Source organism: Ambystoma mexicanum, chromosome 1q (genome assembly GCF_040938575.1).
Source record: "Ambystoma mexicanum isolate Mex_15411 chromosome 1q, UKY_AmexF1_1, whole genome shotgun sequence".
Classification (NCBI taxonomy): Eukaryota; Metazoa; Chordata; class Amphibia; order Caudata; family Ambystomatidae; genus Ambystoma; species Ambystoma mexicanum.
Window position 1 is genome coordinate 1,555,445,033 of NC_090922.1, and position 22,617 is coordinate 1,555,467,649.

Sequence of the window (22,617 nt, forward strand, 5' to 3'; positions counted from 1 at the left end):
CAAACTGAATCAGGCTTATAGCTCATTCAAATTAGGCGATGATATTATATCTCCTCTGCCTAAAACTAAAATCTTGGGAGTTACCCTCGACCAACCATTATCTATGAGAGCGCAAGCAATCGCAGTTGTTTCAGTGTCAGTCTACTATGTTAAGTTGCTATCACACCTTAGGCCCCTTATCACTTGGGCAAGTGCCAAAACCATTGCTCTGGCGATAATAGGGGCCAAGATAGACCACAGCTGCAGCCTTCTGCTGGGGGTCAGCACGCAGGACGTGCATAAGCTCCAGGTAGTCCAGAATTGGGCATTTAGAGTTGTGTTAATCCTTTCCTGGCGCGACCATGTATCAGAGGCCAGGCGCTTTCTTCACTGGCTACCTATCACAGCTAGGGTCAAATTTAGAGTTTTTACCATCACCTTTAGGTGCAGACTGCAGTTGATGCCATCATACCGGCAGATATGCATCAATGCAAAAGTTAATACAAGAGCATTGAGGTACGGCACTCAAAACTACCTTGTTCAACCAAGATGTAAAACATCTAAAGCCGAGAACGGGTCTTTTTTCTTAACTGCACCTAAACTCTGGAAACAGCTGCTGGACAAATTGTGAAGTCAAAGTTCATTACAGGCATTCAAGATAGATATGAAGACGCTTCTCTTCACTTCAGTAGGATAGATATGTTATCCATCATTAAGCATCTTTTGTAGCTCGGCCCTTGTAGACTCTGATTAGTAGTCTACTCAATCTATTTTTTTATGTGTTGTCTTGGTCCAATCTGTCTGCGCCTTTATGCCCGAGAGTCCATAGTGCGCATTTATTTTTTTATGACGTGTATCTGGTTTATTACAAACCTTTCACAAATTTTACAAAGAGATCATGCATGGAAAAAAGAAGAAAACAAAACAACAACATACAACATGAATTTAGCATAAAAGAAGCCTCCACATTTTGGCAAACATTACTTAATATATTAAAAACAAAACAGGAAATAAGAAACATATAATTTTTTATTTTTTTAGCTATGCCAATTTAGGTTTTTACTTTGCATCGTCTTCACTATACTGGTTTAGCATTTTGAAGGTTTGTTCTAAAAATTTGACTGTTACAAAGTTTATTCTTGGTGTTCGACAGTCATATTATACTCCAACATTTCTCAGAGTCTAGGCCACATAGATCTACCATATTACTTTTTAAGTACAGATTTCGGCACCAAATGGCTGAGAGATTCTTCATTTCGTTTACATAATCGGCACTTTGTGCTTATCTTTTCTTTAGTATATCTTACCTTCATTGTTTTGTTTTGGAGAACATTCAGTCTAAAACGTAATAATAGATCTCTTTTCTTGCGGTTTGAAAATGTTCTCAAATAATCCGGTATAATGGACATCACGCCGCATTTTGTTTTAAAGAGTGTGTGAGTTTTCGATAATGCTCTTTTTGTTTCAGTATTGGACCAGTCCTATGCCCATAACATTCTTTTAACGAGTTTTGGGTTTTCTGCCAGAGTTTGTTTTTCTAGGCCTGCATTTTCAAAAACTCGATCATTATTTCTTTTCCATTCTTCCACTGCCTTTTCTGTAAAGTTGTTGTTTTCACAGAATATTTCAAATTGGGATGGCATCAAATTGCTCATTGTTTTTCTATATGACATCAGCTTATTGTAGGTAATGTATACATGTAGAGCAGTCAGGCCGAGTTCGTGGCAAATTACCGTCATTGGTGTAGCTTTCGGTATCGGTAGGATATTTTTCCTGAATAGCCCTTCCAAAGCATTTCAGAAATTCTCTGGGATATTCATGCACGTTTCATTGCCATATGTTAGTGTTGGTATTACTTTAAGTCTGTAGAATGTTATTACAGGTCGGAGGGAACATTTCCCATATCTTTTGTTGATGATATTCGCTTGCGCCATTAGTTGTTTCATCTTTAGCATCCTTTTCCAAGGCTTTTCATTTTTTGTCCCACTTAGTTGGGAGCCTAAATATCTAATTTCAGTACATGGCTTTATTTGCATCTTATTCACGGACCATTTCTCGTTCTTGCCTTTTTTCCATTTTTTGTCACCAAATATCAATATTTCTGTCTTTTCTGCATTTATTTCTAAATCCTTTTTTTCTATATATTTTTCGACCTGATTTAAAGCTCTTTGCAGACCAACCTGTGTGTGGTCTAATATAATCAGGTCGTCTGCATATAATAAATGGTTAACTGGTCTGCCATTTAATCCTGGTGGAAAGGTTTTACTGTTCTCCAGAGAATATTGCAGATCTTCGATGTAAAAGCAGTAGAGAGTAGCAGATAGCGGACAGCCTTGTTTCAGGCCTTTCGTTGTTTTGATTTCTTTTGATAGATTACCGCCTTGATCTAGTTTGACTCTTATGGAGGTGTTATCGTACAGTTCCTTTATTGCTTTCAAGAGATCTGTAGGGCATCCTTTTGTGGCTGATTTTTCCCAAATATGTTTTCTGTTTCTGCTATCAAAAGCTTGGCGCAAGTGAATGCTGGCTGTGGAAAGTTTGTTTTTGTTTGTAAATGCTCTTTTTTTCATCAAACCTAGTATCAGGAGATTTAAGCTGCACCCTACATTTTCAACAAAGCCTTACTGGCGTTTGTCATATACGTTTCTTTCTTTGATACACTTTTTTATTCGTATTAACAGGAGTGTAGCAAAAACCGTTCCAACACAGTCTAGCAGTGCGATCAGTTGTACATTTTTGGTTCCATCCGGTTTCCTTTTTTAAAAATAGGAACAACACTGGCCGACTTCCATGATTTTGAGATTTGTCCCAGCCATTCACAAAAAATAGCCCATTTTTCTCGATCTTCTTTTAGTACCGCATTCGATAAGCCGTCTGGCCCTAGAGCTCTTGATGAACTTGCTTTTAAGATTAGTTGTTTTATATCTTCATTATCAAAGCTAATATTCCGGGGTCTGGCTCCTTTTTCTTTTATCTCACTTTGGGAATAGTATTTTTTTGTATCAGTGAACAATTTTGTGAAATGCTCAAACCAACTAATTTCTGGGATAGGATTCATCAGGGCGGGCGCTGATTGTTTCTCATTTAGCAAGTCCCATAGTGTTCTGCTGTTTGTGTTATTTATAGCTATTTGCTTGGCTTCAGCATCGTGTTGCAGCAATTGCATTTTGTGTGACTTCTGCCAATTTTTCTTTTCTTTTCTTTTCAGAATCAATTCTTTTATTCCTTTAATATTTTGGGTTTTTAATGCGTATAGATCTTTTTGCAATTGTTACTTTTGGGTCATCACTTCTGGGTCGTAGACATGTCATTTTTTGAATTTTGGTTTTGTGTACTTTCCTGTATTTTGTTTGAAATTCTGTAGACACATGTCATATTCTACAGAAATGTTTTCTTTAGTTTGCCACATGTCCAAGTTTTGCAATACAGTGTCGAAATCGTTTCTTTTCAACCTTAAGCGATTTAATCCAGTTTCCAATTCAATCTTAGTATCCCATACCGGGTTTTGTTTTGTCTTCCAGTGCAAGATCACAGCGATAATTGGATCATGATCACAGTGAATGGCTGATATTACTTGAAAACTCCAGACTTACGCCAACAGTTGTTCAGAAACAAACATATAATCCAATATATTGCTCAATTTGTGATTTGTCCAGGTGTTAGTGGGCGGGATATCCCCCTTCATATTTCCATTTAATCTATGCAATCTCCTTGCATCCATTTTGTCATTCCACATTTGTCCACGTTTGCATTTTTGTCCATTTTTTTGATTTGTTTCATTTTGTGTAAGTCTCTTTACGTCGAAACAGTTTGCATTAAGGTCACCGCAGATGAGAATATTCATATCTGGGTACACTTCTTTCTCTTTTTCCATAACTAGATCTATAAATTGCTCACTTTCATTTTTTAGTGGATTCCAGTATACATTCAATATTAATAAGGTTTGCGAAGACCTTGGTAATTCAGACTGAAATTGCACTAATGTTATCTGTATGTACGGATTTATATTGGTAGATTCAATCACCGTTATTCCAGATCCATTTTTGATTAAGGTTAATAGGCCTGCGAAATGTCTTCCAATCAAGCCTCCTTTCGCCGGATTACATAGCACAGTGTATCCATCCTTAATAGGTGCAATTTTCAGCCATGATTCTTGTATACATATTATTTCAAGATTATTTAGAATTGAATTGAAATCATTGAAACGATGACGAAATCCTCTGGTATTCCAGCTTCCTATTTTCCACTGCTCTGCTTGGATTTCCTTGGGTGGCTACAATTTCGGTTTCATGGCAAGAGTGCCAGTTAGCCAATTCCAATACTTCAGATCGTCTTTTGGTGTTTGAGTTGTATTATTTGATTGGACTGCGTTTTGATTTCTTCTTATAGTTATTTTTATTTTGTTCAAGTGTTCCTTTTCAAGGCTTTGTTTTAGCTCCCTTTTTCATCTTCTTTCAGTTGCAATTGCGGCGATTCTGTAATTAGCCTTACTGATTTACTGTTACTGCAAAATTGGCTCATTTCATTTTCAGAGTTCTCTCTCTGTTTAGGCTTCACAGTCTCAGTTTTTACCTTATCTTGTTGTGCTCCGCCATCTCTGACAATTTCTCTGTTGATTTGCTCAATTTTGCTATTTTCACCGGCCCAGGGCTCATCCTCAGCAATTTGGTTGTCTACTAGTTTCGTGATCTTAAAGCCTAATAATCTGAAGTTTTCATGAGCTTCTAACATAATAGAAGCAAGTATAACAGAGTTTGTCACGATTTCAACTAGGTCAACACGAGCTTCTACTGGGAAACTTACAGACAAAATTTCCTCCGATTTTATAATTTTTAGTTGAGGAATGTATTGTAGTATCTTCATGATGGCTGATCTGTTTAATATTAGCCCCTCCGAATTTCTTGACATTCTCTCAAGTACCACAACCATATTTATCGGTGGGTTTGGTTTTGGTTTAGTCCATTTATTATTTTGTCCGGTTTCTCTTGAGTTCCCTTGTCTTTCAATTGGGGTCCTTGTCTCATTTCCTGTACTTTTTTGATGGACAGTATTCAGATTTTCGGTTGGTAACTCTTTGGACATGGGAGTTTCCTTGGGTTCTTTACTAGTTTCTATATATTTGTCCATGCATTTTTGCAGTTTTTCACTCAGTGTTAGGAAGTTTTCTTCACTTTTTTTGTTATTTGCCTTAGGATTTATGCATACTTCCTTGGATTCGTATATATTAAAATCCATAATCATCCTTTCTTGAGTTTCATTTTCTTGCAAGTTTTCGGTTTCATAGACGGTGCCGTCTCGGAGTTCCTGTAGGCTGACATCATATATACTAGAGTCATCAGAAGACACAGATACAGTCAAGGTCTTTCTTATTAACGGGTGGGCTAAAGTCTCTGGTGGTTTACTGCAAGATGGTAGTATGGCAGAAGTGCTTGGTATTTCGTCTTCAGCTGGGATTTTTAAATTTCTTAGAAATCTCCTACAGCCACAGATCTTTTTATTTTCTTTATTTTTTACATTTTTTGTTTTGCAGACACTTTTTAGATTTTTCTTTTGTGGATTTGTTGACTTTATTTCCTCTGCCTTTTTGGTTGCGTTCCGATCGAATATGGAGAAGGTATTTGTAACAGCTTTATCTGTAGATCTTACAGATTTGTCAGAAATCTCACATAGAATTTGATGGCTGTTTTCATTTTCAGGCGACGTTGCCTTTTGGGCAATTGCCGGCGTCGTTTCCAGGCTAGATGTGGCCGGTGGTATGTCTCTTTGTTCTTCGCATTCAATAAGTTGAGTAATATCTGACTTGCTCGCTGGCACGCCGATGGTTGGTGCATTTCTCACCACCTTTTGTTTGTGATGATAAAGTCATAACAATTTCTCGAATCCCTTTTAGAAATAGGTGTTTGTCCGGTTTTGCATCTTGTAATAAGTCTATCAATGTTTTTAGGATAACTCCGTCCATTTCTTTTTCCCGGCTTCGCTTTTCTTTGATTGCCTCCATGAATGATTCCACATAAATCATTTTACTGTTCATTAGTGCAATCATCGTTGCTTGGTCTCGTTGATTTTCATTTAGATTTTCATACAATTTTAGAAAAGGAGCCATGCTTATTGCTACTGAGGAAATGATGGATTCCTGCGCCTCTTTAAGCCGCCCGGCTTCCTTTGTAGTTCTGTTAAATGTGAAGTTTTTATTTTTTGGGGAATTGATTCCTTTATTTCTGTTGCTCTCATTAAAGCTATACTCTGATGAGGAGGAGGTGTTATCCTCTGATGGCATCGTCTCCTTTGAACGGGTGTATGTATGTGCTAGAACGTTTTTGATTTGTTCTTGTAATGCTTTTATTTCCAGTGCATGATTTCTATTTATTTCTCCTTCTTCAGGTGCTCTTGGCTATTTTTGTTTGTGACTTTGGCTGGCGATACATCTGGTTCTATAGGATCAGGGAGTTCACACTGTATGTTTTCTTTTTAATGCTCCGTATAGGTGAATGTATCCGTGGGCGTTTAGGAGCCCATGCTTCATCTTGGGCATCTGGCGCATTTTGCTTTGGCAGACTTTGTTCTTGAAATACTTCATTTGGTATTTTTTCCACTATTGCGACCGCAGTATTAGATTTTTCTTAGGCTGAATTAGTTTTTTTTGCTTCAATCATCTCAGCTGTGTCTGTTAAGAGATCATCATGTTATTTCAAGAGTAGCATTTACATTTGTAGGTATGCGTTTACCATCTGGCATTGTTTTTAAAGTTGTACTTTCTTGCATATTGTTACATATTTGGGATTTACCAGTATTTATAGGTTTAGTCGCTCCAGTTCGCATTGGTTTTCCATTAAAATGCCACATCAGTGTTCCGATCTCGGAACTAGAGTGGCACTGTTTTTTTGCTTGTTTCATCTGGCTCTGTATCCCAAATGTCTCTGTGCTTTCGGTCGCATACCAGGCAGTATAATGGCATTTTTGGTTTCCACACTGTCATTTTTTGATGATTTTATAATTATACTTTCCTTGTGTGTTTGCATATTTTCAATTTCTAGTTCTGGTGTTGGCATATTTAGTTCGAATATGGGCGTACATGCAGGTTTTTGAGAGTGTGCAGACTGAGGCACGGTATTCGCCTTGCTAATTCCTCCCATCGTCCCCTGCATTTGAGCCGCAGGGCGCTCGCCAGCCATGGCACAGGACGACAGAGAACCGCCCACGCTCTCTGCGTCTGTCAGCCAGGGGAAGCAGCAGATCGCTCGATCCCAGGTGCCCGCCCACACCAGGAAGCGGACCACACGCCAGCTTGCAGCAGAGGGTCCCTGCCGCCGCTCCCTCCCCACAGTGCGCCCCCTCCCACCCGCGACACGCCGTGGGGGGAGAGCATCCAGGCACACACAGAAACGGCGCCGCAAGCGCAGCCACATCAGTCCCCCTGCCTGCAGCACCCTCAACACGCTCACCCACAAGCAGGCCGGGCAACGCGTTCCCGCCCACACACGCAAAGCCGCAAGAGCCGCAAGAGCCGCCGGAGACACAAGAGCCAAGAAACACCTCCTCGCAGCATGCCATCGACCCCCCCCGGCGAAAGGCAGACATCAATCATGGGTGAGGAACAGTTTTTCGCTGCAATTGGAGACAGCGAGTTGTTAGTGTCCAATTCACAGACTATATTTGTATGTACATTTGTATTTGGCTTTATGGCAATCTTTAGGGCAGTCTTTGAGGCAGGTGAAATATGTGGTGAAGCATGAGTCTGCTTGTCAACAATAGAATCCAAAGCACGTACCTTACTCCGGGTTCGTGAGTTCATTGCTCCGGATGTTTCACAGTCCATTTGCTCACACATAGGCGAACACTCGGCAAACACTCTGCGACGCTCCGCGTCTTTGAATGGTTTTTATGGTTTCCAGTGGTAGAAACAGAAAACTGACTCCAACCAGGATAGCGTCCTTCTTTTCCAGGGAACATGTAGCAGAGTAACAGAGCTTCACCTTCACCAAACACTCAGCAAACACTCCGCCTTACAAATGTGGTAATAATAATGGTCTTCGTAATAGCGGCATGGCTGTCGATCGAAAACAAAAAGAGGCACCCACGATACTTGAGTGGCTCCAAAAAGTTTGGAATTTTATATCGCTCGAACGGGTAACTTACCAACTGCAGGGGGCCCAAGAGGAGTTTAAGGAAGACTGGGGCCAAACACTACGACACCTTCAAAATGACTATATGCTACAATGGTGTCCACACAGCATTCGAATAATGTACTTCGTAAACTCGTAATCATTATAGGGGGAAGATACGGAATGGGGGCGGTGGTTGGAGGAAGTTGGGGGGTATGGAAATTGTTTAAAAGTTCAATATGTTTTGAAAATGAATAAAAAGATTTTAAATAAACAAAAATAAAATAAAAAGTGTTGTATATACCGCGATAACCATGGTATCCCATCATTTAATTAGATTATCATACCATGAGAAAATCATTACCATGACACCCCTACACCCCACTACTTAAAACAAATCGCCTCTGTTTCAGGAAGCCGTTTACTCCAAAGTAAAGCCAGAAAAAATAAATTGATTTAACATACAAATGGAGGAACTACTCACTGTTTTATTTTAATGTGAACACAGTGATGCATTAGCTACAGTTCAATATTCTTTTAATCACTATTTCATTCAGTTAATGAACACACTTAGTTAAGGTTTACATTCAGCATGTCAGCTTATCCAGGAACAATTGCATTTGGTAAACATTTTTGTCCGCTATTCTTTCTTGGAGAATAGCAATGATATCATTACACCCAAAACACTTTCATTTTAGACTGAAAGGCACCACTGCATTTCCAATTTTGCACAACTCAGTGAATAATTCTATTCCGTTTGCCATTTCTAATATATTCATTAAATGCCCCTTTACAAAAAAGATCTTCCATATAATTTAATGGTTCACTTGACATCTTCTCCACATCCTTCACACCAAACCAATGTCTTATATGAAAGTGCTTTACCAGTGGACATGCATCCTCTATATGCCCCTCCTCGGCCCGGCAACTATCTACTAATCTTGCGTGCTCCAATAGAGATGAGCAATAATATAATACATTAGAGGGGATGAGAAGAATAGTGTTCTACTAGAGAAAGGCAATAGTGTAATACACTACCAGGGATCCTGAGGAGAAAAGTGTTACACTAGAGATAGACAACAGTGTAGTACACTAGAGGTGCTTCAGAGGAGAAGAGTGCTCCACTATAGATAGGAAATAGTGTAAAACACTAGAGGTGGGCCTGAGCAGAAAAGTGTCCACTAGAGAAAGACAATGGTGTAGAACACTGGAGGTGGTCCCGAGGAGAAGAGTGTTCCACTAGAGATAGGCAATAGTCTAATACACTAGAGGGGATCCAGAGAAGAAGAGTGTTCCACTAGAGACAGGCAATAGTGTAATACACTAGAAGGGATCCTGAGGGGAAGATTGTTCCACTAGAGAAAGGCAATAGTGTAATACACTAGAGGGGATCCTGAGGGGAAGATTGTTCCACTAGAGACAGGCAATAGTGTAATAAACTAGAGGGGAGCTGGGGAAGAAAGGTGTTTCACTAGAGATAGGCAATAGTGTAATACACTAGGGGGGATGCTGAGGAGAAGAGTGTTCCACCAGAGATAGGCAATAGTGTAATACACTAGATTGGATGCTGAGTAAGCTGTAGTGATATAGAATTTGCTGCAAAAGGTAAACGCTGCAGCATTCAGCGAGTAGGCCATTCCAGGTGTGGTCTTCATTTCATGAAAACCGACTCTGGAGTAACAATTGAAATTCCAGTTTTATGGATTCCATTATCCATGTTTTCCCCTTTATGGACATTGCCTTTTCCCATGTGTTGTGCCAAGCTTAGACTAGTTAGCCATGTGAGAATCCAAATTTCTCCACGTGTGTAAAGGAGTGCTCCAGATCATTTAAATGTGGAATGTTCTAATCCCTATGCTTTGAAGTTGAAAGTAATGAGGGTGTAAAAATATACGTATCACTCCCAGTGGAGGCATTTTTTAAAATTATGTAATACTATCATTGCAACTCTTCACAGTTTTATCAATAGCCATGCCAAACTCTGTCCCATTGCAGAAGCACCTCCAACTGTCTGAGGGTGCAATTGCAGAGGAGATTTAATCACCCACATGTCCTCTCTCCTGGCGGATAAGAACATCCTGCATACTGAGATTTTCCAGTCAGTACACTAAAATGGATCCTCACGTTTATGATCAGTCGGGTGCCCAATAAGGTGACTGTTCACACTGAAGCTTTTTCCACATTCAGTGCACTCATGAGATTTCTCACCCGTAGGTGTTCTCTGGTAGATAGTAAGCTCACCCATCTCAGAAGACCTTTTCCACATTCAGGGCACTCATGAGGTCTATATGTGTTCTCTTGTGGCTAGTAGGATATTCTTCCTGAAAAAAAACCTTTCCCACATTCAATGCACACAAGAGGTTTCTCACCTGTGTGTGTTCTCTGGTGGATAGTAAGCTTACCCATCTCAGAAGACCTTTTCCACATTCAGGGCACTCATGAGGTCTGTATGTGTTCTCTTGTGGCTAGTGGGATATTCTTGCTGAAAAAAGACCTTTCCCACATTCAATGCACAGAAGAGGTTTCTCACCTGTGTGTGTTCTCTGGTGGATAGTGCTGGGATGCAAGTGCAATGTTCCACCCGTGGAAGAGGTTTAGACTGTGTAAATTCTATAAGCAGGAAAGTTGGTTGTTTATTGTCAGTATTTTGCTGTTCGGTTTAGGAGTTCTGCAAACGTGTAATTTGTAGCTGGCTTTAACCCGTCTTAAAGAGCATCACACAGTGAAAGGAGAAGCGGAATAAGGTTGCTTATTATATTTAGAAGTTAGGTCTAAGCTGTTTTAAGAGCTTTATTTTGCATTTAGTAAAGCTTTTTGGTAGCTGATGAAAGGGTGGCTGAAGTGCCATGTAGTGCCAACGTGAAGTAGGGTAAACATTCATACGTAACATTAGGGCTGTTGGCCACGTTAGCAAGAGTTCAGCCATGTTGGATTAAGCCCCATTGGAAGTTGCAGCTTCTGTTAGAGTATTAGGCCGCAGCCGGGAGCTTCTGTTTTGTTAATTTATTGAGAAGATATTTCTTCTTCCCCCAGCGAGTGTTCAGACAGCCAAGGTCTCTGGATAGAGGTGGAAGCACCACGCAGATTAGTCCACAGAAACTGAGAACGGAAAGCAGTACCATTAGTTTTGTTCTTTATGATTAGATTAGTGCAACATCTGTGAAGATCACATTTTACAAGACCAAGGCCCAGTGTTCCGACATTCCTTAGATGGTGAGCTAGGGTGTGGGTATGAGAAATGAATACCCAAGAGCAAAGTATCAACAGCATTTTTTATAAAGCCACCTGGAAGGAGGCGTACTAGGAAGGCAACATGTTTCAAGATGGGAGTCTCAAGAGGTGTTGCCATAAGGTACACCTGTAAGGTCGAAAGAGCTGTTTGGGGTTGCCAAAGTGTCTGGTCTAATGAGAAAGCCATTGTATTGCCATGAGGTGTTGAATTCTGCATTCATAGTCATTTCCTAATTAGCTCTTGTCGGTGGAATGCTCATCACGAGTTGGCCAATGTTGTCATGACCAGTCACAACACAGTATATTCTACTGATTGCTAAATTAGGTCATTTGTAGGGGGATGTATTTAGATAAGCATTAATGTTTAAATGAACAATGGGTGTGTAAAATATAAGCGTTTAGATTTTTGTATAGGTGTTATCCAATAGGGAACGTGGGATTATTTTGTACATATGATGTATTATTTGTGTTAATTTTGCACTTTACAACTATAAAACCTGTAGCTCAGAATAGGCGTGTCGAGAGTGAACACGTTAGTTTTCAGTTCTATGGCGCTGACTGACCCTCTGAACCCCCTGGCCATACCTGCATGTAATAAAACCTGTTTCTCTTGCAAAATGTGCACTCATTATTGATCATTTGGATTGGTTTTATAGTCCAGGTTTTGGGCCTTCAGTACCAAGTAAGATCTCCCTTCTGAGCACTTTCCCACATTCAGTGCATTCATGAGGTTTCTTGCCTGTACGCGTTCTCTTGTGATCAATAAGCTGTACCTTCCTAACAAACCCTTTCCCACATTCAGTGCACTCATGAGGTTTCTCACCTGTATGTGTTCTCTGGTGGTGAGTAAGGTGACAATTCTGAGAAAACCCTTTTCCACATACAGTGCACACATGTGGTTTCTCACCTGTATGTGTTCTCTGGTGGTGAGTAAGGTGACCCTTCTGAGCAAACGCTTTTCCACATACAGTGCACATATGTGGTTTCTCACCTGTATGTGTTCTCTGGTGGTGAGTAAGGTGACCCTTCTGAGCAAACGCTTTTCCACATTCAGTGCACACATTTGGTTTTTCACCTGTATGTGTTCTCTGGTGGATAGTAAGATCTCTCTTCTGAGCAAACCCTTTCATGCATACAGTACACACATGTGGTTTCTCACCTGTATGTGTTCTCTGGTGGACAGTAAGATATCCCTTATGAGCAAACCTTTTCCCACATTCAGTGCACCCATGTGGTTTCTCACCTATGTGTGTGATTTGGTGGATAGCAAGATGTCCCTTTTCAGCAAACCCTTTCCCACATTCACTGCACCCATGTGGTTTCTCACCTGTATGTGTTTTCTGGTGAATATTAAGAGATCCTCTCTGAGCAAACCCTTTCCCACATTCCGTGCACTCATGAGGTTTCTCACCGGTATGTGTTCTCTGGTGGAAAGTAAGATATCCCTTATGAGCAAACACTTTGCCACATTCAGTGCACTTATAAGGTTTCTCACCTGTATGTGTTCTCTGGTGGACAGTAAGATATCCCATATCAGCAAAGCCTTTCCCACATTCAGGGCACACATAAGGTTTCTCACCTGTATGTGTTCTCTGGTGCCTAAAAAGCTGTCCCTTCTCAGCAAACCCTTTCCCACATTCAGTGCACACATGAGGTTTCACACCTGTATGTGTTCTCTGGTGGATATTAAGAGCTTGCTTATGAACAAACACTTTCCCACATTCAGTGCACTCATGAGGTTTCTCACCTGTATGTGTTCTCCGGTGGCTAGTAAGTTCTCCCATCTCAGCAAACATTTTCCCACATACAGGGCACTCATAAGGTTTCTCGCCTGTATGTGTTCTCTGGTGCCTAATAAGATGTCCCTTCTGAGCAAATCCTTTCCCACATTCAGTGCACACATGAGGTTTTTCACCTGTATGTGTGATCTGGTGGATAGCAAGATGTCCCTTTTCAGCAAACCCTTTCCCACATTCAGTGCACCTATGTGGTTTCTCGCCTGTATGTGTCCTCTGGTGGATAGTAAGCTGTCGCTTATCCGCATACCCTTTCCCACATTCAGAGCACTGATGAGGTTTCTCATCTGCATGAGTTCTCTGGTGGCGTGTAAGCTTTCCCTTCTGAACAAACCTTTTCCCACATTCAGTGCACATATGAGGTTTCTCACCTGTATGAGTTCTCTGGTGGATTGTAAGCTTTCCCTTCTGAACAAACCTTTTCCCACATTCAGTGCACTCATGAGGTTTCTCAACCATATGTGTTCTCTGGGGGATATTAAGCTCTCCCATCTCAGCAAACCCTTTCCCACATTCAGAGTCTGCATAATACTTCTCGCCTGTGCGTGTTCTCTGGTGGCTAATAAGATGTACCTTCTGAGAAAACCCTTTCCCACATCCAGTGCACACATGGGGTTTCTCACCTGTATGTGTTCTCTTGTGCCTAATAAGCTGTCCCTTTTCAACAAAACCTTTCCCACATTCAGTGCACTCATGAGGTTTCTCACCTGTATGTGTTCTCTGGTGGAGAGTAAGCGCTCCCATCACAGCAAACACTTTCCCACATTCAGAGCACTCATAAGGTTTCTCGCCTGTATGTGTTCTCTGGTGTCCAATAAGATGTCCCTTCTGTGAAAACCCTTTCCCACATGCAGGGCACACATGAGGTTTCTCACCTGTATGGGTTCTCTGGTGGATAGTAAGCGGTCCCTTATCAACAAACCTCTTCCCACATTCAGTGCACTGATAAGGTTTCTCACCTGTATGTGTCCTCTGGTGGATGGTAAGCTGCTCCTTAACACCATACCCTTTCCCACATTCAGAGCACTCATAAGGTTTCACACCCGTATGTGTTCTCTGGTGCCTATTAAGATGTTCTTTCCGAGCAAACCATTTCCCACATACAGTGCACACATGAGGATTCTTGCCTGTATGTTTTCTCTGGCATATAGTAAGCTGAAGCTTATCAACAACCCCTTTCCCACCCTCAGTACAATCATGAGGTTTCTCACCTGAATGCGTCCTCTGGTGGCAGATAAGTGTATCATGCAAATGGACGCTATTCTGAAATTCACTGCACTGATAAGGATTTTTACCTATGTCCTCCTGTGGGCAATAAGTATGTTCTTGAAATGGCAACATTCTCCACATTATGTGTACATGTAAGGTTTCTAACAATTAATGTTGTCAGGTGCTTAATAAGAGGACTCCTTTGACTGAACCGTTTCCAAATTCACAGCACAGATGAGCTTTTTTATGTGTAGGTAATTTCTGGTGACCAACAAGCTACTTCCTGAAGCTTTTAAAACATTCAGTGCATGGAAACTGTTATATTGAATTTACTGGTCTTTCAAAAGAATTCTTTAACAAAACCAGCCATAAATTCAGAATGTATAAACTAGCACTCATATGTGTTCTCTCAGGAATGATAGGCAAAACAAAAAGCCTCGTCTTACTGCACTTCAAGCACTGTTGCCATCATTAACAAGCACTGTTGCCATCATTATCAAGCACTGTTGCCATCATCATCAAACACTGTTGCATCATCATCAAACACGGTTGCCATAACTATCATCCACTATTGCCATCATCATCAAACACTCTTGCTATCATTATCAAGCACTATTGCCATCATTATCAAACACTGTTGCTATCATTATCAAGCACTGTTGCCATCATTATCAAGCACTGTTGCCATCATTATCAATCACTGTTGCCATCATTATCAAGCACTGTTGCCATCATTATCAAGCACTGTTGCCATCATTAGTCTGTAATGCTGGTTTGAAGCTTTGCACTATATTAGTCCAGAGAAAGAATTTAACAATCACTGTTGTTGCTTTTTTTGGGCATCATCACCTATTAAAGTAAAAGGAGAAGCACATTATTAGTTTCAACACGTTCACAATGGAAGGCATCACATGTTACAGGCAGACTGGTTCTCAGTAATATCATTGTGTATTATTTAATTGTAACACACACAATTTGAATACTAGGGTTGGGGGCAGGCACCCTGATAGGTTTCAGAGTAGTGGTTCTCCAATGATATCATGTGACGGAGGTGATTTACTGTAGGAATATGTGATTTATATTAATTTAGAACATTTTAGCACCCAAGAGCATAAGGGAAAAAAACACAGAGTGGTTGACAAACATTGGATATTTTAATCATCAGGGCCATGCACATACGTTCTACCATTTTATTTCTTCACAACTGACTCAACTATTACATTAAAGCTCTCCATTTTCATATACAAATGATAGAAGCAGACATTTGACACTAGGTCAGCAGTTTTTCACGAATTAGACATGTTTGACCACTGATGACCTATTACATGTGGGCAAACATAAATATATAATAAACAGCACTACTGAGGAAACAAGGACTGAACTGAGATTTAAAGACAAAGCACCTGTTTCTTCCCACAGTAAAAATGTCACAGGCCACGCTACACATCATTTAAACATTTACTTTTAAACCAGATAAACTCATCCCCCTTCCTTTAGGATTAACAGAGAAAAACAAGCATGCGTGAGAGACCGGTAGAATGACATTTCTGGCAACGAGGCAAAGTGTATGGGAGACCCCCCGACCCCCACTTGCCCGCTATAATCCCATTTGACTTTCTAATTCTTTTTACAAAGACCCTATTGCCATGTACCGAGGTTAATTGGCCGAAGGGATGCCACTTTTACTGCCCTGCATAAAATACCACTGGGTAGATTTCAGGAGGGGAACACACTCCATTTTATTGTTAAGGAGTGTGTGCAAATGGTTCTGTTACTTGGCTGTTTCCCATAACTGATCCAGACCCCTTCTTTTTGTAGAGTCTGATAATTGCAACCAAGATTCAATCGCGGCATGCTCCTGTACCCTGAACTCACTAAATGTGACCCTGAGAACTGCCTAATCACATCTCTAATATCCAACAACTTGGAAGACAAGACAATGCAGAGCAACATATGTTTGAAGTCCGGCCCGTGCTTAGAGTCGGACCTGCAGAATGAAGCACAAATTACAATCCCCATATTTTCTTTTTTTAATATGTACTACCAAATTGAAAGAAAGCTTTCTTACATACTGATTCCATCCACCACAATAAAATCCATTACTTCCAACTGCAAAGCCGCAAATGTAACATCTGCCGGGCTTAGGGGCCCTCTGCTAGGAGAGGAGGCAAGGGGATATTTAACCCCAGATGCATGTTTTGGCAGCCATTTGTCATTCCGCCAACACAGACTCGCAGCAGCTTCTCTCCATTTTTATCCAGTGCCTAAAGGAAAGCCGTCTTCAAGCCGTAATGTAATTTCTGGAGCCTTCCTTGCAGGCGCTGGATGGCACTGTACAGCTCTGAGCAGAGACCAATGAAAGACTCACTTGCTCATCCAATGTGGCCCGTAGTGACCTGAAATTGACCTTAGGCTCGATGCTTGAGTGGTGTTGCCATATTCACCTATCAAGACATGCTCGCTAGTCCAATGCAGCCGATGGTACCCTGGGAGTGATTTTAGGGCTCGAGGCTTGAGATGTGTTGCCACATTCACTTATCGAGACTCACTCGCTTGTCCAATGTAGTCAGTGGTGCCCTGAGAGTGATTCTAGGCTTGAGCAGTGTTGCCATGTTCAACTATTGAGACTCACTCGCTAGTCCAATGTAGTCAGTGGTGCCTTGAGAGTGATTCTAGGCTTGAGCAGTGTTGCCATGTTCAACTATTGAGACTCACTCGCTAGTCTTTTAAAATACTCACCCTCATACACAAATGCATCAATCACCTCCCTACTTATCTGAAACCATAACCAGAAATTCTTCCCTCCGTCCTAAAAGAAGCCACCATGCGAACCAACTCCAAGTTCCCACTATAAGAAGAGCCAAAGCCGGCGGCATTGGCTTCCCACACATAGCACCTAAGATCTGGAACGCTCTCCCCAACTCACTCATAGCAGAACCCTCGCTGTACTCTTTTCGCAAATCTCTTAAAACCACACTATTCACATAACACTTACCCTGCCATCTTCATCCCTGACCTCAACTGTACCATAACGATTTAAGTCTGTAATGCCAGCAAAGGTAACCAAATATGCTCCGATACTACAAATTGCCTTGTAACCATTTTTTGTAACCATTTTTGCCTTCCTCTGTCACCAGCTTGATGTCTTTATCTGTAACAGCGCCACGATGCCCACGGGCTGTTGTGCGCTTTAAAAATACGAATAAATAAATAAATACATTTTTGTATTTAGTTTATTTGTATTGCGCACCTAGCCCAAAGACATCCGGGCACATTTCTTATATGTACAACGTTACAGGCAAATAATGCAAGGTCGCCATTATATATATCTACAGGTCAACAGGAATACAAGCAGGAATAATATACAATACCACCTAGATATTAACAGGTTACACATTTACATATTACAGAGTAGGTGTGCAAACTATACACAGATTTACAATATAATACAGCTGTTATGCATTACATTTCCAGGTGATGCATATTTAGGGTGTAGGTCATATTACAAATGACCAAGTTGGGGCCGCTAACTGGCGCATGGTGTGGGGTTTTAAGCGCATGTATGAGCACAGTCCTGTGCAAAGAGCCAGATTTTGGCTTTACTCTTGAAAGAGTGCTAGGACAGCTCTAAGTGGGTTAGGGAGCGTGTTCCATAATTTAGCAGCGAGGACTGGGAAGTTGGACCCGCCTGCTTTTTGCAGCTTAAATCTAGGCGTGGCTAAGTTGTGGGCTTGGGCAGATCCCAGAGGGTGGGAAGAGGAATGGGGGAAGAAGCGGTTGGCTAAGTAAGCAGGAGCCAGATTGGAGTGGCACTTATGTGTGAGAGCAAGGGTTTTGAGGGATACTCTGTGAACAACAGGGAGCCAGTGTAAGCTGAGCCTGGTGTCAGAGATGTGGAGTTTCCTAGGGATGTTGAGAGCAGCCCTGACAGCATTATTCTGCGTGACCTGTAACGTGTTAATGTTCCTTTGGCTGGTCCCTAGATGGAGGGCATTACAGTAGTCGATTTTAGCCATAATGAGAGTTCTGGCCAGGATGATATAATTGGCAGCAGTGAGGAAGGGCCTGCATGTAGTAATGAGTTTGCATGTATAGACAGAGGCCGATGCCACTGCGTCGGTTTGTCTCTTAAGGGATCAGGTGGAATCAAGATAGATCCCTAAAGTTTTGGTATCATTGGATACCTTGATGGTGTTGCCGTCAATGACAAATGATTTGAAGGCAGGATCCAATATCATTGGATACCTTGATGGTGTTGCCGTCAATGACAAATGATTTGAAGGCAGGATCCAATATGTTGAGTCTGAAGTGGGAGCCTAGGATGAGTAACTCGGTTTTTTCATCATTTAAACAGAGCCCGTGATGCGCCATCCAAGCCTGGATACTAAGTAAACATCATTGAGGGCTTTTGAGTCTGTCGCATAGTCACCAGTGATAGGGATGAGTATCTGGGTGTCATCAGCATAGTTAGTGTAAGTGACACCCAGACAGTCAAGAATATCAGAGAGAGGCTTCGTGAAGACATTATACAATGTGGGTGAGACACAGGACCCTTGCGGGACCCCAGACAGGACTGCTGAAGGTTCAGCAGATGCAGAGGGGGAGAAGACCAGCATAGTTCTGTTTGCAAGAAAGGATCTGATCCAGGAAGCGGCTTCATCAGAAAAATGGGCAGCAGTTTTGAGGTGGTGGCAGAGAATTTGGTGGCTGACCAAATCAAATGCTGTCGGTAGGTCTAGCAAAAGTAGAAGGCCATCTTACCCTTGTCATTTAGGTCTTGGATTTGTGATTTTAAATCAATGAGGGCAGTTTCAGTTCCGTGCCTCGGTCGGAATCCCGATTGACGGAGGCCAAGGAGTTTATTGGATTCTAGATAATCCTGAATTTGTAAATATGCAGCGCGGTCCAAAACTTTCAGTAGAAAGGGTACAGTGGTAATAGGTCTGTAATTAGATGGGTTACTGGGATCTAAGGTAGGTTTTTTTTATTAGCGGTATGACCCACGCACCCTTAAGGTTGTTGGGGACTGTGTTGGATTTTAAGTAGGCATTAATGAACGTGGTTATAAAGGGTGCCAGATCGTGGTCAGCTTCCTTGATGACGGGGGCAGTGCAGGAATCACCTTGACAATTCAAAGGTTTACGTTTTTTGATAATGTTTTCCACTTCAAAGATGGAGAGAGGTGAGAAGCAGAAGGGTTTGAGAGGGTGAGTGGTGTGTGGGATTTTGTTAGGGGGAAGTTGGGTAGTGAATCTGAAAGAAGGCTGCATTTGTTGGCGTTGATTTTGCTTTGGAATGTGGAGATTTTATCGAGGAGCGCTTTTTGGTTATTAGTACACCAGGTGGTGTCAGAGTTGCAATTATCAAGGGGGGCTATAGGAGATTCAAGTTCCTTTTAGGATCTTAAAGATTCAGCCTGAAGGATGTGCTTGTTGTACGCGTCTTTTTTTGCAATGAATATCGCTTCTTTGTAATTAGAAGAGGCTAAGATCAGTGAGATTTTATTGGCGTCTGTAGGAAGGCTTTTCCAGAGTGCCTCAGCGTTTCTTTTCGCTTTGCGTAGTCTCTCAAGTGTGGTGTGAACCACGAATTAAGATGAGCACAGGGTTTAGGTTTCGCAGTTTCAGTGGGGCTATGGAGTTTAGTGCTTTTTGGATAGTTTGGTTGTAGGTGTCTACTAATACTGTGGGGTCCGAGCAGCACACCAATACTCTGTTAAGGAGGAGAAGGATAAGAGGGATCAGTTTCTCTTTAGTAATGTCCTTCTTATTTCTGGTACTGATGGATGGGGCGATATTTTGTTTGGGACTTTGATGGCAGGATTTAATGGAGAACGTAATCTTGTGATGATCTGACCACATACATGGTGTGATAGACACCTCATTGATACTACAATTCAGATCAGAGTGCCAATCAAGAGTTCCACCTTTGATATGCGTGGGAGCATGGATATGATCAGTGAATCCTAGGCCTGATAAGGTACTGGCAAGATCAAGGGCTTTAGAGTCGTTCGGGTCTTGGAATCCAAGCTTAAGGTCCCCCAGTAGTATAACTTGGGACTTAGGTTTGGTATTGGTTGCGAAGAGAGATGTAATATCATCAGTAAAGGTGGTAATAGGCCTTGGCAGCCAGTAAATAAGATGCATTGTGGCAGTTTGATTGGGTGATATCGGCAGTTTAACAGATAGTAATTCAGCTGAAGGGATCTGCTGGTTAGGAATGGGACTGAGTTCAAGGGATCGTTTGAAGACTAAGGCAACGCCACCACCTTTAGAGTGGTTGGAGTTCCTGTCGCATCTAATGATGGCTTAATTGTCCGGGATGGCCAAGGACTAAGAAGGTCCAGCTGCAGCGTGTAGCCATGTTTCAGTAATGGCTAGGATATCGAGGTCTTGGGTGACAATAAAGTCGGTGATGTCGAGTGCATGAGCTAGGAGGGATCTAGCATTGACAAGAGCTCCTTTGACCAAAGTGTCTTTTGGAGTGTTCGAGCTGTCGTGGAGGAGAATTGGGACGTCTTTAAAGTTTGGCATTGTGATGTCGATTTAGTGTTGAGTTTTGTGGCAGAATCTTGAACCTAGTCTGAATTTCCTTAGGTGGAGAGCGCAGAGTTGATTAAGCGTAGGCTTGGTAGCGAAGTGATCCAGCCATAAGGCAGGTGAGTTCAGATACTGGTTGGAGCAGGGGTCAGTAATATGTGTGTGTGATGGACATACAGCAAGATGCTGTATTTCGGGTGTAAGTAACATGTAAATGTTGATGGCAGAGGGCCTAGTGCTGGAAGTTGTAGTGAGTGGCAGGAATAGAATACAGTGTCAGAAGGAGCCAATACATTGTGTAGGCACACCTAGATAGTCAGAGCAGTATGATACAAATACGTAGTACAACGATGTGAGCAGCTACCCGTAATAAATTAGAGTACTAGCAGTAATTTACTATGCAGTGGGTGGACAGAAAGTAACCCCAGCAAGAGTGAGTTTCCTTAAGGCTTGGCAGGTGTAAGTGGACGAGTGCGATAGGTTAAGGTGGCAGGAGTCAGACACCAAGTCAGTTGGGAGCGATAGAGATAATGTTGAGCATATAACACACAGTTGATAGCTGTCACAGGTATGAAGACAAGAGTACAGTCAACAGGTATGTGTAGTAGTGTGGAATAGTTCCTACTAGTGGAATAGGTTGTGGCAAATAAACAATGCAGGTTACAGGCCGTATTTGGGAGAATATAGAGAACTTATAAACATCTGATAACGTGAATGCCGGCCGCAGATAGTAGTCGACTGTTGAAAAGCGCAGTAAAGATCCAACAACCAGGCTAACAACAACAGGTGCAGTTGGTTACCATGCGAGCGGTAGACAAGAATATGGCGTGCCTGACTATGCGTTAATAGTGTCAGTAGCTAGAGTTCATGCACATAGATCACGGTAATATAGCAGAGTAAGAGGCAAGCGAAAGCAGACATATTGATTAACACACGCAGTCATAGATATTGGGCAACACCTTATGAATGGTAAGCAACAACTATTACGAAAGCAGAGTGAACACCAGGGATTCAGGTTGCTTCATTACGTTGGTCATAGCGCTAACAGCATAGGCGACATCGAAGAGATGAGTAGAGTCAATGAGAGGATCATACTGTGCAGTGTTCTAAATAAAACCTCCGGCGATTGTTAGTTCGAGTCGGGCGGAGAGAAGACATGTAGCAACAAATAGGTACACGCTTTGCGTTAGGTCTGAGTATAGGGCAAATGGGGCAGAGCTGAGCAGAGGACACAGCAGGATCACAGTGGCCCAGTTGGTTTCGTGGACTCTGGCCGGGGTTGGTTCGCACGGACGCACAAACAAATGAGGGCTGGATTTTAGAAAGACTACCAGTGCAGTGACGATAGTACTCACATGCACTTTACTGTTACAAGTAGTCCAGATGCCAGATGACCGGTGCTGGGCGGCGTGGGATACCAGTAGGGTCGCCGTACTAGGTTGGTAATAGCAGCTAATAGCACCTTGCCCGTGTGGCCCGGTGGTGAACAGGGGGCAAACAGGGCCTTAAACTGGCCTTTAGCATTGCCGGCTCTTCCGCTTGCCGACGGATATGGAAACTTATGTAGATCACGTTGCTTAGTAACGTAAACGAAGCCGAGCCTCGTTTTGGCGCTGCATTGCGCCCGACATTTTGTTTCAGAGAGAGAGTCAGCGCGGTGCAGGATCAGGCGGATTGTGGTGAGTTAAAATAGCAAATGTGAAGGTTGCAAGTCCAATGCGCTCAGTGGTGCCCTGAGAGTGATCTCATGGTCGAGGCTTG

At 42.0% G+C, this 22,617-nt stretch overlaps 2 protein-coding genes across 3 annotated transcripts in view; one reads left to right on the plus strand and one right to left on the minus strand.

Annotated features, from left to right (window-relative positions):
• Positions 1 to 22,617, plus strand: part of LOC138552311 (zinc finger protein 432-like) — a 694,217-nt gene that overhangs the window by 401,404 nt on the left and 270,196 nt on the right. The gene's annotated exons all lie outside the window — the stretch shown is intronic.
• The window catches only part of LOC138552223 (zinc finger protein 585A-like), a 406,444-nt gene that overhangs the window by 278,744 nt on the left and 105,083 nt on the right, over positions 1 to 22,617 (minus strand). Inside the window, exon 4 of one of the 2 annotated variants that reach the window (XM_069642525.1) lies at positions 12,017 to 15,166. The exons of the other annotated variant lie outside the window; for it this stretch is intronic. Coding sequence (XP_069498626.1) covers positions 12,017 to 14,458 — 2,442 coding nt within the window. The 5' untranslated portion in view covers positions 14,459 to 15,166. The remainder of the gene's footprint in view (positions 1 to 12,016; positions 15,167 to 22,617) is intronic. 2 annotated transcript variants of the gene reach the window in all.